Source organism: Triticum aestivum, chromosome 1B (genome assembly GCF_018294505.1).
Source record: "Triticum aestivum cultivar Chinese Spring chromosome 1B, IWGSC CS RefSeq v2.1, whole genome shotgun sequence".
NCBI classification, from domain to species: Eukaryota; Viridiplantae; Streptophyta; class Magnoliopsida; order Poales; family Poaceae; genus Triticum; species Triticum aestivum.
The window spans coordinates 506,818,907-506,833,209 of NC_057795.1; the positions used below are offsets into that span (position 1 = coordinate 506,818,907).

General features: G+C 49.4%; 1 protein-coding gene and 1 long non-coding RNA gene across 2 annotated transcripts; one reads left to right on the forward strand and one right to left on the reverse strand.

Annotated features, from left to right (window-relative positions):
• Window positions 1–9,153: 9,153 nt before the first annotated feature.
• Window positions 9,154–10,801, forward strand: LOC123135460 (uncharacterized). Its single transcript, XR_006466014.1, has 3 exons — window positions 9,154–9,662; window positions 9,840–9,940; window positions 10,330–10,801. It is a non-coding gene; the product is annotated as an uncharacterized lncRNA (long non-coding RNA).
• A 556-nt stretch (window positions 10,802–11,357) lies between these two features.
• Window positions 11,358–13,368, reverse strand: LOC100873117 (transcription factor DIVARICATA). Its single transcript, XM_044554538.1, has 2 exons — window positions 12,442–13,368; window positions 11,358–12,346 (listed from the first exon to the last, which is right to left on the reverse strand). Exons 1-2 carry the CDS (start codon window positions 12,921–12,923, stop codon window positions 11,917–11,919), a joined length of 912 nt encoding a protein of 303 aa, XP_044410473.1. The 5' UTR covers window positions 12,924–13,368; the 3' UTR covers window positions 11,358–11,916.
• Window positions 13,369–14,303: the final 935 nt, after the last annotated feature.

A 14,303-nucleotide genomic window follows, 5' to 3' on the forward strand; every position in this document is an offset into this window, starting at 1 on the left:
TTGTCTAGATATGCAACTATGTGAGCAACCTATATGATGCAATAACAACTAGCACATAAGCAAGCAAGGGATACAACACAAGTAAGCTTGCACAAGTAAAGGCACGAGATAACCAAGAGTGGAGCCAGTGGAGATGAGGATGTGTTACCGAAGTTCCTTCCTTTTAAAGGGAAGTACGTCTCCGTTAGAGCGGTGTGGAGGCACAATGCTCCCCAAGAAGCCACTAGGGCCACCGTATTCTCCTCACGCCCTCACACAATGCGAGATGCCGTGATTCCACTATAGGTGCCCTTGAAGGCGGCGACCGAACCTTTACAAACAAGGTTGGGGCAATCTCCACAACTTAATTGTAGGCTCCCAACGACACCACGAAGCATCACCACAATGGACTATGGCTCCGAGGTGACCTCAACCGTCTAGGGTGCTCAAACACCCAATAATAACAAGATCTGCTAGGGATTAGTGGGGGCAATCAAATTTCTCTTGGTGGAAGTGTAGATCGGGGCCTTCTCAACCAATCCCGAGCAAATCAACAAGTTTGATTGGCTAGGGAGAGAGATCGGGTGAAAATGGAGCTTGGAGCAACAATGGAGCTTTTGGGGGAAGAGGTAGGTCAACTTGGGGGAAGAAGACACCTTTATATAGTGGGGGAAACAATCCAACCGTTATCCCCCCAAGCAGCCACGCACAGAGTGGTACTACTGCTTAGGCAGGGCGGTACTACCGCTGAACCAGCGGTACTACCGTTCCCTCCCAGCGGTACTGCCGCGCTCACGAGGATAGCAGGGACCTGGGCCCAGAGCGGTACTACCGCGGAAGTAAGGGCGGTACTACCGCTTGGAGCGGTACTACCGCCACTACTGCCGCTACTAGTACCGCAAAACCCGACACGTAAAACAGAGGTCTCGAGTCGAGGCGGTAGTAGCCTGAAACCACAGCGGTACTACGGCCGAAGACAACAAGCGGTACTACCGCTTGGGGAGCGGTACTACCGCTTGACGTGCTTCGGCGGTACTACCGCTGAGGACCGCGGTACTACCGCTGGGACAGGTCAAGGCAGGCAAGGAGAGGAAAGATAGCTCTAATGATGCGGGAAGGAACATCGGGTGTGAAAAGGATGTGTACGTGTTGATTCTACCCTAGCCTTACCAAAGCGGATCCCCTCTTGATAGTACGGTGACTCCTACGAAACTAGTCCACCAACAGAGAAACGATGGAGCTACACCGTCTTGAATAAAACACCGAGGGGAGGGAATCGTCTCGTGCCAAAGGATGAATCTCTGAAAAACTCAACGCACACGATTAGTCCGCAAAAGCATTGTCATCAATCACCAAAACACCTTGGGGATAAATATGCCCTTACACATAATTAATGAGTACCAACCGACCTCCATAAGACATTAGCTTGCCCTTCTAGCAGCTTAGTTTCTTTTCAAATCGATCCTCGATGCACTTCCACTCTTTGTTAGTAAGTTTACGATGATGAATCAGGATACCCAGATAACTAAAGGGCAGAGATCCCAATTCACATCCGAACAATTGTCTATATGCGTCTTGTTACTCTTTGGCCCTCCCAAAGCAAAACAGTTTGCTCTTGTGAGTCCGGATAATTGTTCAAAAAGACACAACACCAGTTTCATATTTCAAGCCTTAGCGAGGTCATGATCTATGAAAAGAATAGTGTCGTCGGCATATTGTAAGATGGATACTTCCCCATCCACCAGATGTGGAACGAGTCCACCAACTTGGACATTCTTCTTGGCCCGGCCTATAAGAACGGTCAACATATCCATCACTATATTGAACAAGAGAGGAGACATTGAATCACCTTGTCTCAAGCCCTTATGTGTCTGAAAATAGTGACTGATATCATCGTTAACCTTCACTCTGACACTCCCTTTTTGGACTAGAGAATCCACCTGATTCCTCCCTGTCTCATTAAAACCCTTCGTGTGCATTGCCTGTTGAAGGAAAGGCCATTTAACTTTATCATATGCCTTTTCAAAATCCACCTTGAAGACCCATCTAGCTTCTTCGAATGAATTTCATGGGGAGTTTCATGTAAGACAACAACCCCTTCTAGGATATGTCTTCCTGGCATGAAAGTCGTCTCGCTCGGTTGCACCATAGAATGTGTGATCCGTGTCAGTCTATTAGTACCCACTTTCATGAATATTTTGAAACTCACATTTAAAAGACATATTGGCCTGAACTGTTCAATGCAAACTACTTCTTCTTTCGTTGGCAACAATGTTATCATACCAAAGTTAAGATGAAATAGTTCCAGGTGACCATTAAAGAAGTCGTGAAACATAAGCATAAGATCCTCCTTTATAATATGCCAACATTTCTTATAGAATTCCGCAGGGAACCCATCTGGTCCTGGTGCTTTATTCAATTTCATTTTGTTATTGCATCGAAAACCTCTTTCTCAGTAAGCGGTGCAGACAAAATCTCATTTCCATCAGACCGGAGTTGAGGAATATCCCCAACAACACACTCATCCAGGGACACCGCATTATCCACCGACGGCCCGAATAGTTGTTTGTAATAGTTTGAGATATTTGACTTGAGGTTCTCATGCCCCACTATGGTTCCTTCGTCCTGTGCAAGCTGGATGATTTTCCTTTTTCTATGTTTACTATTCACAATCATGTGGAAAAATTGTGTATTATCATCCCCTTGTACTACCTTAAGAACTTTAGCATGTAAGGCCTATTTCAATTCTTCTTCTCTAAGAAGAGCTCGCAAGCTTTGGTCAACGTTCGACTTGGCGGCTTGTTCCGACACATCTAGCAGATTCGATTATGCTTTCAGATCCAAACTATCGATCAATTGGATGAGTCTTTCTTTTTCTTGTTTGTAAATTCCACTTTGGTTTATGGCCCAATCCCTTAAAAATTGTCTTAGGTGGTCTAATCTTGTTTTGCCAGCGTTCTATAGCAGTTCTCCCACTAACAGGCTTCGCCCATTCTCTTGCTACTAGGGCGATGAAGTTCTCTTTATCGAACCAGCTTAGTTCAAAAGAAAAAACGTTTTTGTTGCCAATATGTGTTGTGTCTCCCGAGTCTATCAATATGTGTTGTGTGTTAGCATTTATAACCATACTGCTTACGAGAATTTCCCTTCTCTCATTCCATGCTGAACACATTTTGGGTTGAGAAAGTAGGAACTAAGGTATGTGATGCTTAGTTTTTTAGATGTATTTGCTTACATATAAGCCTGCTCATAAACTATGACCTGCCTATCCATTCACAAAGTTCACAAGGCAACCCTGCAGCAAGGAATTGAGTAGTTTGTATTGACATGAAATTACTCCTCCCTCAGGGATCTTGGAGCGACAGTTTTTTGCCAAGAGTGATCGATGGCCATACTCCTATCCATTTCTTGATGGAATTTTATTGATAAATTCTTCTAGTTCCAGAATCCAGTTTGGGTGTAGTCTATGATTGGTTTATTTGGTCACATCAAGAATGTATGCACATACATGTTACCTACATGTTGGTATATATATTGTGAGCTTTAAGTAGCATGCGGTAAGAGAAGCACTGGTAGTAGTTTACATTACAATCTTTTGCGTGATTTCCTTGAGGTAATCCGCATTCCGCTTTCACACAACTTAATAAACTTCTTGTATGTACTCTAGAAGTATAAAAGTTAAGAATGGCACTGGGTTGGATTTCAACCTTTTGCAGTATAAACTTCTTGGTTATGCTCTGAACTTAACAAGACTTGTTATCTGTTAGAAAAACGAGTTGGACTCTGATGAACTTGTACGCGCTAGCGCAATTAGTTTTCTATAAGTAGATTATGTATCTGGTTGGGCCTTGATGGATTTTTTTGGCTGAAAACATACCCCACCAGTAGCAGAACCGATGGCGATTTGGAAGGGACTGATGCAAGTTGGGCGTGGTCCAAAACATTGTTGTTGAGATGGTCCCTGGTTCATCTGTAGCACTGTAGTACAGTGAAGCCGACCGTTGAATCAGATTTGCTGGCGAGGAGCGGCTACCATTCGTCCTAAGAATAGTTTTCCGAAGCAATCTCCTAAAAGTAGCAGGTGCGTAGTTTCTGTTTAGAGGCTTAAAATTCATACTACTTTGCTATAGAACAGTAATTCAGGCTAGAGCTCGAGTGAAAGCTCCCAGACGCGGACATGGAGGCACTGCGATCTGATGCGTGGTCCAGTCATAATTCCCCTTTAGATCTTTGCAAGAAATGAGATTTCTATGCCATAGCCATCTGTTAATGGGGCCACTGGAGTTGATGAGCACCAGGAGATCTTTAGCGAGTTGCAACCAACGGACGAACACCTTCTATAATCTTTCACCTTTTAACTCCACCCACACATGAGCAGGGTGATTGCAGTATATTCCTTCTTACCTCTGCTATTTCTGTGCTAGTTTATTTCGTCCACAGCTGGTCATACTTTCGTTTGTTCAAGTCAGTGGGAGCCACTCATTACCATCTCGTCTTACACAAATTATTCCTCTAGCATTCATCTTACTTGTAGTCATAGAACCCAGAATCTTGATCTGTGTCAGATTAAGGAAATACTCCCTCCGTTCCTAAATATAAGTCTTTGTAGAGATTTCACTAGATGGACTACATTCGAAGCAAAACGAATGAATCTAAACTTAGAATGCATCTATATACATCCGTATGCGATTTATAGTTGAATCTCTACAAAGACTTACATTTAGGAACGGAGGGAGTAAAACGTAGAATGGCAGTATGCCAGCTCTGTTAGGGAAAACTTTGTCAAGGGTAGGGGAGCAAGAAAAGGCGCCACTTTGTAACTGGTAGGAGCAGGTTATTTTTGCTCGTGCGTGTTCCCCACTGCCACTGGGTGTGTGGTTGCATGTGCCCATTATTGGGCCTTCCTCTAGCACGCAGGTGCAGCTCCCCCAGTCTCCACCGGCGCCTAGAATAATTGGATGGTCCCTCTTTCCTCTTGCATTTTCCGTTGCGAAATTGCAGGTACATCTGAACACGTGACACATCCGTGCCGTGCGGTCCGGCAAGGCATACCGGCCGTGTTTCTTTCTACGGGAGCGGATACGTACTCAAAATACCGAGTTACACGTCGATGTCACTCTACTACTTCTGGTACTGCACATATTATGTGTTGAACGGTTGCAGTTGGAGTTGGAAGAGCGGTCGGTCACCAACGGTGATGCATGGCTGGCTACCTGCTGCTGATTCCAACGAGTCAGTGGTGGCGGCACGTAGCCGGAGGAGCAACGCCGGCCGGTCGGCAGGTGCTCGTCAGTTGGTTTGCAGCCCGGCCCGGTTGGTCTGCTGTGCTCTGACGGAGTTTATTAGCCACTGGGCGCCCGGCGGGGCTGCGCGGCGATAACGATGCCCCTCCGGCTGTGGCCCGGGCATCCCGTTCCATGACGTCGCCTCAGCGAGATCGGTTGTTGCCGGGTTCCCATCTGACTCAACTCAGCAGCTGATCTTGACCAGTCTATGGCTTCCCAGCAGCAGCTAATTACTAGCATTGCTAAACGGCATGGCTGCGCGCACGCGAGTATTCTGATGGGTGGTGGGGGTTAAACTACTCACGGCCCCCTGCCGGGAAACTGCACCTGCCGTGCCCAGTCATTACGTTCACCAATAATTCCGTTCGCCACTAGCGTTGCCTAGGGTGGTCGGTTTGGGAGCGCATTTCTTTACTGCCTGCGCAGCGATGCGGGCATGCATGTCAAGTGTCAATTACGCCACAAACCTGACTGAGCTTTCGCTCGCTCCGAGTGCGGGGTTAGCTCGACCTACTTAACTTAGGGCTGATGATCATACTCCTGCTAGCAGGCTCTTTCTACCGAATCTAGCAATGGATACTTGCGCCTTTCCCTTCATTTTGGAAAACAAAGCGGGTGGCCACCCTTTCTATATGCGAGAGCGTGCCAAGCTGAAGTAGACCGGCGAAAAGATGCGCGCCAAAAGCATTGCCACAACTTCTTTAAGCAAACGAACAAGCTACTACTAGTAGTGCATAAATAAACATGCTCGTCGAATTTGATAACGCCGACTGATAAGTGGCCCGGGCCAACGGATCCTAGTGATCCTAGTGCTTCGGTACCATTGTGGTGCACGCTGACGCGGAGTCTTAATATGCTGCTAACTCGTGTGTTCAATTTTATTTTATTTTTGCAGAGGAACCTGTGGGAATTCTGCGTGTCAACTGCCGCTGGTGCATCTTTTCGCTGCTTTCGCAGTATCGGGGGCAGCAAATCTCTCTCCGTGGGTGCGGGTGGTCCGGGCGCGGGAAAGGAGGGGGGCGGAGACGGAATCTCGAATCTCGGGGTGCAGGCGGACGCAGCGGCGCTCTCCGCCTCCAGTCCGGTAGTCCCCGGCGGCTCAATTATACGCCCAGTTGCAGCGCGCGCCCCAGGAATCTGAATACCGGTGCGCGCAAAAGGCCCCGCGAGGACGCCGACACACGATGCGGCCGGCCCCTCCTCCCTTCCCGAAAGGCGAAAGCGGCCGGGCGTGGAACTGTCGACGCGGCCGCGGACTCCAGCTCCGGCCAATGGCGGCCCGGCAACGCCGACCACACTCACCGCCACTCCCGTCCTCCGCCGTATTGTATGCTCCCCAGGGACAGAGGAAAAGGGGGGAGGAGGCGGGCAAAGCGAAAGGAAAGGAAAGGCCGCGCCCACTTTGCTTGCGTTGGATTGCATGCATCTTCCCGCCCGCCCACTTGCGCTGCAAGTTGCGCTCGTGGCAACTGTCCTGGAGTGATTGCATGGGCTGGAGCCGATGCTCGCTAGCTAAGCTAGCTAGGCTACACGTACTGTGCCACAGTGGTGGTGGTGGGGTAATGAGCATCGCAACAGTGACGGCGTAGGACTGGAGGATTAAAGCAGAGCAGGATCAGACGGTTCGCAGTTAACTAGACAGACACAAACCGCTCCATGGGATTTACGTGTGCTTTGCAAACACGCTTTACGTACGTCAAACTAAATTTTAGGCAAATCCTTCCCGAGAATTGCTTTTGCAGGCCGAGCTCCGTGGACGCCTCCGTTTGCAAAATCCAATTTTTTTTAAAATCATATTTATACGTATCAGAAAATTCTGACAAAATTTACAGATATACATGGAGGTACTATGTACATGCGTGTAGATTTTACAAGACGAAATACGTCAAAATGAGGGTTGTGCAAAAGAAAATATATATGAGACTTTTCAGCATATGATACTATTCATCCTCAGAGTCCATGAATTTGTTTTTCTATACAAGCCACGTTTCAAGGTATTTCATCATGAATTTTTGATGAACATGTACATTTCATCCTTGTATACCTACGTTTTTTTTCAGATTTATTTGAAACAAAAAGTTCTGAATTTTAGAAAAATAAAAGGCTCCATGGAGGCCGGTTAACAAAACGCCCCACTTGTTCGTTTCATGCTATGCTAGCTAGATAAAAACGGCTCCCGTACGAAAGAAGGCATCCCACGACCACTGGAAGGAGTATTAATAATGGTTTATGTGACGGGACTGACATAATTGTTTTTGCTAGAGCCGAGTCAGAAGCAACAGAACCAATGGAAGAAGCAACAAATCCCACATTAGAAGTCAACATTAGTTGTAAATCTCAGGGACGGAGTGAGGAATCATGAAGGGGGCAATTTTTTCAAGAATTGGAAGGGCATCTTTGCAAGTTTACCCCCTTGAGTCTGGGGAGGGGGGCAATGGCCCCCTCGCTCTATCTGCATAAGCTGATGCGGATGCGGAGGTTCCACCCTACTTTTCAAAAGGCCGAGGAGCTATCGTCGGCGTTGTAGTGGGGGAAGGGGACGAGCTCCGCCTCAATGAAGCAGACATCAATCTCCAGGTCCTCGTAGTGCAACATGACGTTGGCGACTGTCTTGCCGGACGGCAGCGACGCCACCAGCTCCCACCGGTCCGCCACATCACCGTCGACCCGCACGAGAGCCTCCTTGAACATCTTGTTTTCCTCCAGCGACCACGCCCTGCTGCCGCTCCGCTCATCCTGCAAGAACCAGCTGCCCGATGCAAAATAAACTCATGTAGCTTTAAGTCCCAAGGACGGAGCCAAGAACCATGAAGGGGCAATTTTTTAGGGAATTAGAAGGGTGTCTTTGCCAATTTTACCCACTTGGTTGTTCTAAAAAAATGGAGGATACCCTTGGCTCTATCCCTCGTAAATCGTTGTGTGCATAAGTTGATGCAGACGCCGGGGTTCCAACCCCCTTAACGAAAGAAAAGAAAACCTATATGTCACGATGCCCGAATGTCACCGACGCCGACTCTTGCTCTATGGCGAAGAAGAAACGTACACATTCCGCGAAAAAGAAGACGAAGCGTAGACAGGATAGCTAGGGTGGTGAGAACATTCTTGTTTGCACACTTGCGCTTGTGCATCGCCGAGGACGAGGAGATACCGCGGCCACTGAAGCGCCGGAAGGGCGTGCGTGAGCCACCGGCGGGTCTTTCCAAGTGGATCCGCGGGAATGTCTGTTCCTGTGCGAAAACGAAATGGATCCGATCCGGATTCCGAGCAACTTTTGTGCTCCTTAAGATGATCGGTGCGTCTCCGTGGACTTCCCGCACGGAGGAGGACGAGTCGATCCCCGCTCTGCTGCTGCTCCTGGTCCTTGGGCTGGGTGGACCTTCAACTCATCCCGTGCTACTAGTAGGTGTGGCCCGCGTGCCAGCCACACCACCGTCAGCATCGGTTGCAACCTCCGTCTCAGCTAAGCAAAACCAGCAGCAAAAAGCCCTTCTCCTCCTCCGGTTGGCCGAGAGGAATCGCTCGGCTCGGCTCCTCGAGGGCCGAGCACGAGCGTTGTTTAGTCCCGATCCCGATCTCTGACACGACTAAGTCTTAAACAAACTCCCATTTTGTGTAGTGGACTAGTGGCAGTATTACTACTAGCACGCACGATGGAATGCTTCAAGCTTGAAATTTCCAGCCGAAGAGGAGCCAATAAACATGGAGAGCCCTACGATATTGATCCGCCTCAGGCCTCGCTCCCTCAAAAACGACAGGAAAGAGCTGAAGAAAACCACACTAATAATAATCATCATCGGCATCAAGTTCATCATTATTAAGGACAGTATAACCGCACCTAAAGCGAGTCCTCACAGCGATTTGGGTTTTCGGCCGTCCGTTTTCGCGATCCGGATGTTTCTGGCCGTCTGATCTCGTGTAAACAGGCATCTGTCCCGCATGTGTTATGCAGTGGCCCAGCTGTCCTAATGGGCTGCTACTCCCGCAGCCGAAACGAAGAAATCTGGTCAACTGGGCCTGTTCGGCCAGCCCATAAGAAATCTGATTCGTGCGCTGGTTTTCTTTTTTCCAGAACGACGTGGGATGCAGAGGAGAGGATCTGCCAGAGGCGATGCAGATACAGAGGAGAGGGATCGACCGGAGTTGCGGGCGCAGGATCCGGGTCGAGCCTAGGCGCAGCGGCGCTCGATACAGAGGATGCGACGCGGGATACAGAGGGGCGGGCGGTTTGTGTCGATCGAGTGGAGGCGCGGGATCCAGCCGAGGCGCTCGAGCGGAGGCGCGGGAGGATGATGCCCTTCCCTTCGCGCCCCACTCCCGCCGCCGGCCACATCTGGCCGCCTCAGAACTCCTCGCCCTCATGTCTTGCTTCATATGTTCCCATCCCCATCCCTTCTGCAGGTTGGCATTTTTTCCACTCCCCCTCTAATCGATTTGGTTCCTGAAACCAATGTTTGCCTGAGGGATTGGCTTGTTTGCTTCGGCTGCTCGGCAAGGCCAATCCACTTTAGTTTATTCCAGAGGTCCACATTGCATTGCAGTGATTCGTTCTTTATTTGCGTCATCTCACTTGATTAGGATGTGCTCGACGGCGTGTGCGCCAACGCACGGTGAGGTCAGGCAGCTGGTAGAGTATATTGGTTAGTTGACAAAGACTGCAACTGCAACGGAACATGTAGGTAAATACCAACGATTCACTGTAGGTAATTTTGCTGAATTCTGGATACTAAATGGTTAGTGTTACGACATGATATCTTCCAAACAAAAGAATTATGTTGTGGTGAAGTAATCATTTTTTGAATTAAAACTGCAGAACTCGCATCATTTTAGTTGTGATTATGGGCAATGGATTCAATTGTTTGGAACAATTTGTAGAGTTTCTTTGACATAAAATCTGATTCCCAGCCTTATACTCCAAATGGTTACCAAACCTTATTGATGCTCACAGATAATATCCAACTGATACTCCAAACATTTTTCTTGCTAAACTTTAATTTGCAATGATAGCCAATTTAATGTCCTAAATTTGGTTCCCCTCAACTGCTAATACAGTCCTCCTTTGTGTTAGGAAGCATGTGCAACTCTCCTAACCTCAGGCAGCCTCCATCTGTTCCAGCCTCAGGCAGAAGCAGTGTTTGCTTGCTCTGCTTCACAACGATGCTTGGTCCATGTCTCTCCCATGACAACCGCCTAGGGAAAACGATAACCATCTGGACCATGTTGGCACTAGATGGTGTAGCGTTAGCGTAGCATAACTTGTACTCCCTTCATCCCAAATTACTTGTCACAGAAATGAATAAAAATGAATGTATCTAGAACTAAAATACATCTAGGTACATCCATTTCTCCGACAAGTATTTCCGGACGGAGGGAGTATGTATTTCCTGATGCCTCTCAACCATATACGTACAACAAGTGAACATCAAGATAGTACAGGCCTTCAGTTCAGATTTGCTCTCCAATGCCAAAAACAAAATAAAAAATATCCTCTAGGCATGTGTGCATATAGGATATTGGTTTATGGAAAGGTTGGACATCAACATCTAAATTCTACTCACTCCGTTCTTAAATATTTGTCTTTCTAGAGATTTGAACAAGTAACTACATAAGGAGCAAAATGAGTGAATATACACTCTAAAATATATCTATATACATCCGTATGTACTAATCCATTTGAAATATCTAAAAAGACAAATATTTAGGAACGGAGGAAGTAATAATCATACCGTGAAGAAAACTAAGGTATAGAAATATAACAAAATGACAAGTGGCATTATTGATGGAAATACTGGAGTCATTCGGTATAAGTGCCGTGCCGATCGTGCACGTGTATTAATATCAGAAATTCATTCAACTAAAGGTTAAATTTATTCAAAAAAAACTAAAGGTTAAATTCACAAAGCCTTGTAAAATTTTGGCATTTTTTCATAACTCCAGGTTGCCGGAGGAAATAACCAAAAGCCAGAAGAAAACACAATACTTCAAACAAATGTATACCAATTACTTCGTAGTATAGCAAATATAAGTCAAAATAGACGGGCGCAGCAGTGCGCGCCATCAATGATCTAGTTAACTAATATAGCAGGGGTCAATGAGAGGGTGAGCAATGCTAATACCCCCAAATCAAAAGATCAACACGTTACAACAAGGGAAAAGAAGAACACCATACGGTATGCTGCTGCTGTCCAAATACTACCACATGCATGACACTAACTAGCTGACCAAATACATCAAAAGTACAGTAAATAAAAAAGAAAAACTCGGGCAGGTGTAATCACAGCGTCTAGCTAGTAGTACAGTACTCCTGTGCTAGTGTGCTTCCCAAACTCAAGTGCTCCCAGTGCGTCTCCCATGGCTCGGGAGTAGCAAATAGGACGTCCTAGCAAATAATAGAGAGGAATATTGCTAATTATTTCACCGTGGGCGTGGCGTTATGTACACAGAAGAAATGCCGTATCCATCCTGCTGCCTTGCCGCTCATCCTCATCTCGTGCTCCCTCTCCGTCCGTCCGTCCGTCCAGTGTGTTCCTGCATGGATGATCTGGGACCAAGAGCACGTGCGACGCTGGGTGGTTCTCCTTCCTCGTGCACGCCCGACGACGAGGCAGCTTTCTCCGATGGCGGCTGGGCTGCTGCTGCTCCAAGGAACCGCTGGTCAACCGAGAGGCTGGAGCTGGCCGCATTGCATCTGCATCAGAACAGAGTCGCCGTGGTAGCCGTTATTGCTGGCCTCCAGTTTCACGCTGCCGTAGAGATGGGGCATGAAGTGGTGGTGCCCGCCGAGAGGAGGCGGCTTGCTGTCCACGAGCGCGCCGAACTGCTCCGGGGGGGAGGAGGTGGCGGTGAGCGCGGAGGGCGGCGACGGCGAGGGGTTGGTGTTGCTGGCGTGGTCGTCGTCGGGAATGTTGACGGTGGTGATGTCGTGGATGCTGGAGCGGCGCTTGTCCTTGCCGCCGGAGTTGAGCCGGATGAAGTACTTCTGCGCGTGGCTGGCCACCTGCGTCGGCGTCCGGCTGGTCACGTAGTTGCGCGAGATGTTCCGCCAGTCCCCTCGCCCGTACTTCTTCAGGCCCATCAAGAACAGCCTACGGCAAACAGGAGTTCGTCCCACCGATCAACGACACGCGCAACGAGATTTGAAGCCGTACATGTGTGGGTTAAGTAATCGGGAGGGGCTTACTTGTGCTCCTCCTCTGTCCAGGGCACGCCCTTCTTGCGCTCCTGGTCCGAGCCGCGCCCGCGCTTGCCGTTGCCGGCCGCCATGTAGCAGGAGCGCTTGAACGCCAGGTCGCCGCCGCCGTCCCAGTCCAGGGTGAACTCGGAGGCCGGGGAGCCGGCGCCGCCGGCGTTGGCGTTGTAGTGGGGGAAGGGGACGAGGCCCGCCTCGATGAAGCAGACGTCGTTCTCGAGGTCGTCGTACTGCCTCATGACGTCGGCCACCGTCTTGCCGGGAAGCAGCGCCGCCACCCGCTCCCACCGGTCCGGCGCGTCCCCGTCGACACGCGCGAGCGCCTCCTCAAACAGCTTGTTCTCTGCCGGCGACCACGCCCCGCCGCCGCCGCCGCCCCGCTGGTCCTGCAAAAACCAGCCGCCTGCCTGGCCGGCGAAGTAGGGCGCCGGCGGCACCGGCAGCACCTCCATCCACGACTCCTGCTTCATCATCTCTCTCAGGCTCAGCCGACCAAGATTCCACCCGCGTTTCTCAGGCAAAGCCACGGAAGAGAGGGAGTAGTCGGGGCGCGGAGGAGAGGAGAGGAGAGGGGGAGTGGCAGTGGCAGGGGAGGCGGTATTTATGCGTGGCGGCGGTATCGATCCCGGTCCGGCAGATGCCAAAGTGGGTCGAGGGAGGCAGAGAGGAGGTGATTCGGCCTCCACCGTGGGAGGGGAGGGGAGGGGAGGGGAGCGCGCTTAAAGAAGGCAGAGGTTCGGTGATTGGGCCGTGGTGGAGTTTGTGGTCTCTCGACCAAACAAAAGCCTCCTGATGATCCCCCACCTCCCTCGCCTAGTCGCCTCTCGCTTTCTCTCTCCCGCCTCTCCGCGTGCTAGGGGGAGAGACAGAGGGCGCAGAGAGAGGGGAGGACGAGCTGAGAGCTTCGGCCGTGTGCGTGCGTGTGAGGGAGGACCAGTCCAGGCTGGAGAACTGCGCGCCTTTGCTGTGCTGTGCGGGTGCAGGCGACGTCGCCTGTCTTTATTGAAAAAAAAATTATATGAGACCAGGTCTTACGGTTAGCAGGTGAGACCCGTCCTGATAGATGACACGTGGCATTCACAAATCATAAAACATCTAATCTCTCCCCCCTTGATTTTAAGTGGGGGGTGGAGGATGCTTTGTGATTTGTGAGTGCCACGTGTCATTCATCAGGATGAGTCTCGCGTGAGACCTGGTCTCATTGAATTCTTTTCTGTCTTTATTGGCCGTTGCTTGCCGCTCTTCCCAAGGCTGGGGCTGGAGCTCGACTCGTCTCGTCCTAGCAGTAGCAGCATTTATTATTCCGCCCTCCCCTTGTCCGGAAACGCACTTTGTGTCCTCGGCCTCTTCCATTTAGGGTAGGTCCACGCCCCTCATTTCTGTGGCGCCCAACAAACTCTTCGCATTTTCTGGCACGGTGAGAAAACGTTTCACGGTTTTCAACTAAAACGAGCGACACATTTTTTAAACGGAGGGAGAAGTAACAAATTGTTTCTTCACTATTTTTTGTTGGTGGCGCCTTCCGCTGTTGCTGGTTTTGTACTATGATGCCATTAATTTGGATCATGAGTGAGAAATTCGTCGCATCGACCATCTTTGTTGCCATCCCGATTCGCTCGTCAGCGCCACGTATGCTCCGGGTGTCTTTGTATCCCATACACGTGATAACCAAGCGTGGATCGTTTTGGTTTGAACATCGGAATCACGTTCCGATTTAAAAATTGGCGTTGCCGTCTCCTCTCAAGGCAACGTGGCTCTCCCTTGATTAGGTAGCTAATCCTGTCACTGTATATATAGCATACATTTCATTTTAGGCAGATCCAAGCCAGAGCTTCTATAAAAACTTTATGGAC

Bases quoted from the DNA above. Each gene is read 5' to 3' on its own strand.
- LOC100873117 (XM_044554538.1), bottom strand. From the start codon at position 12,923: ATGATGAAGCAGGAGTCGTGGATGGAGGTGCTGCCGGTGCCGCCGGCG. The intron at 12,347-12,441 runs GTAAGCCCCTCC...TGTTTGCCGTAG, and splicing joins TGGACAGAGGAGGAGCACAA to GCTGTTCTTGATGGGCCTGA.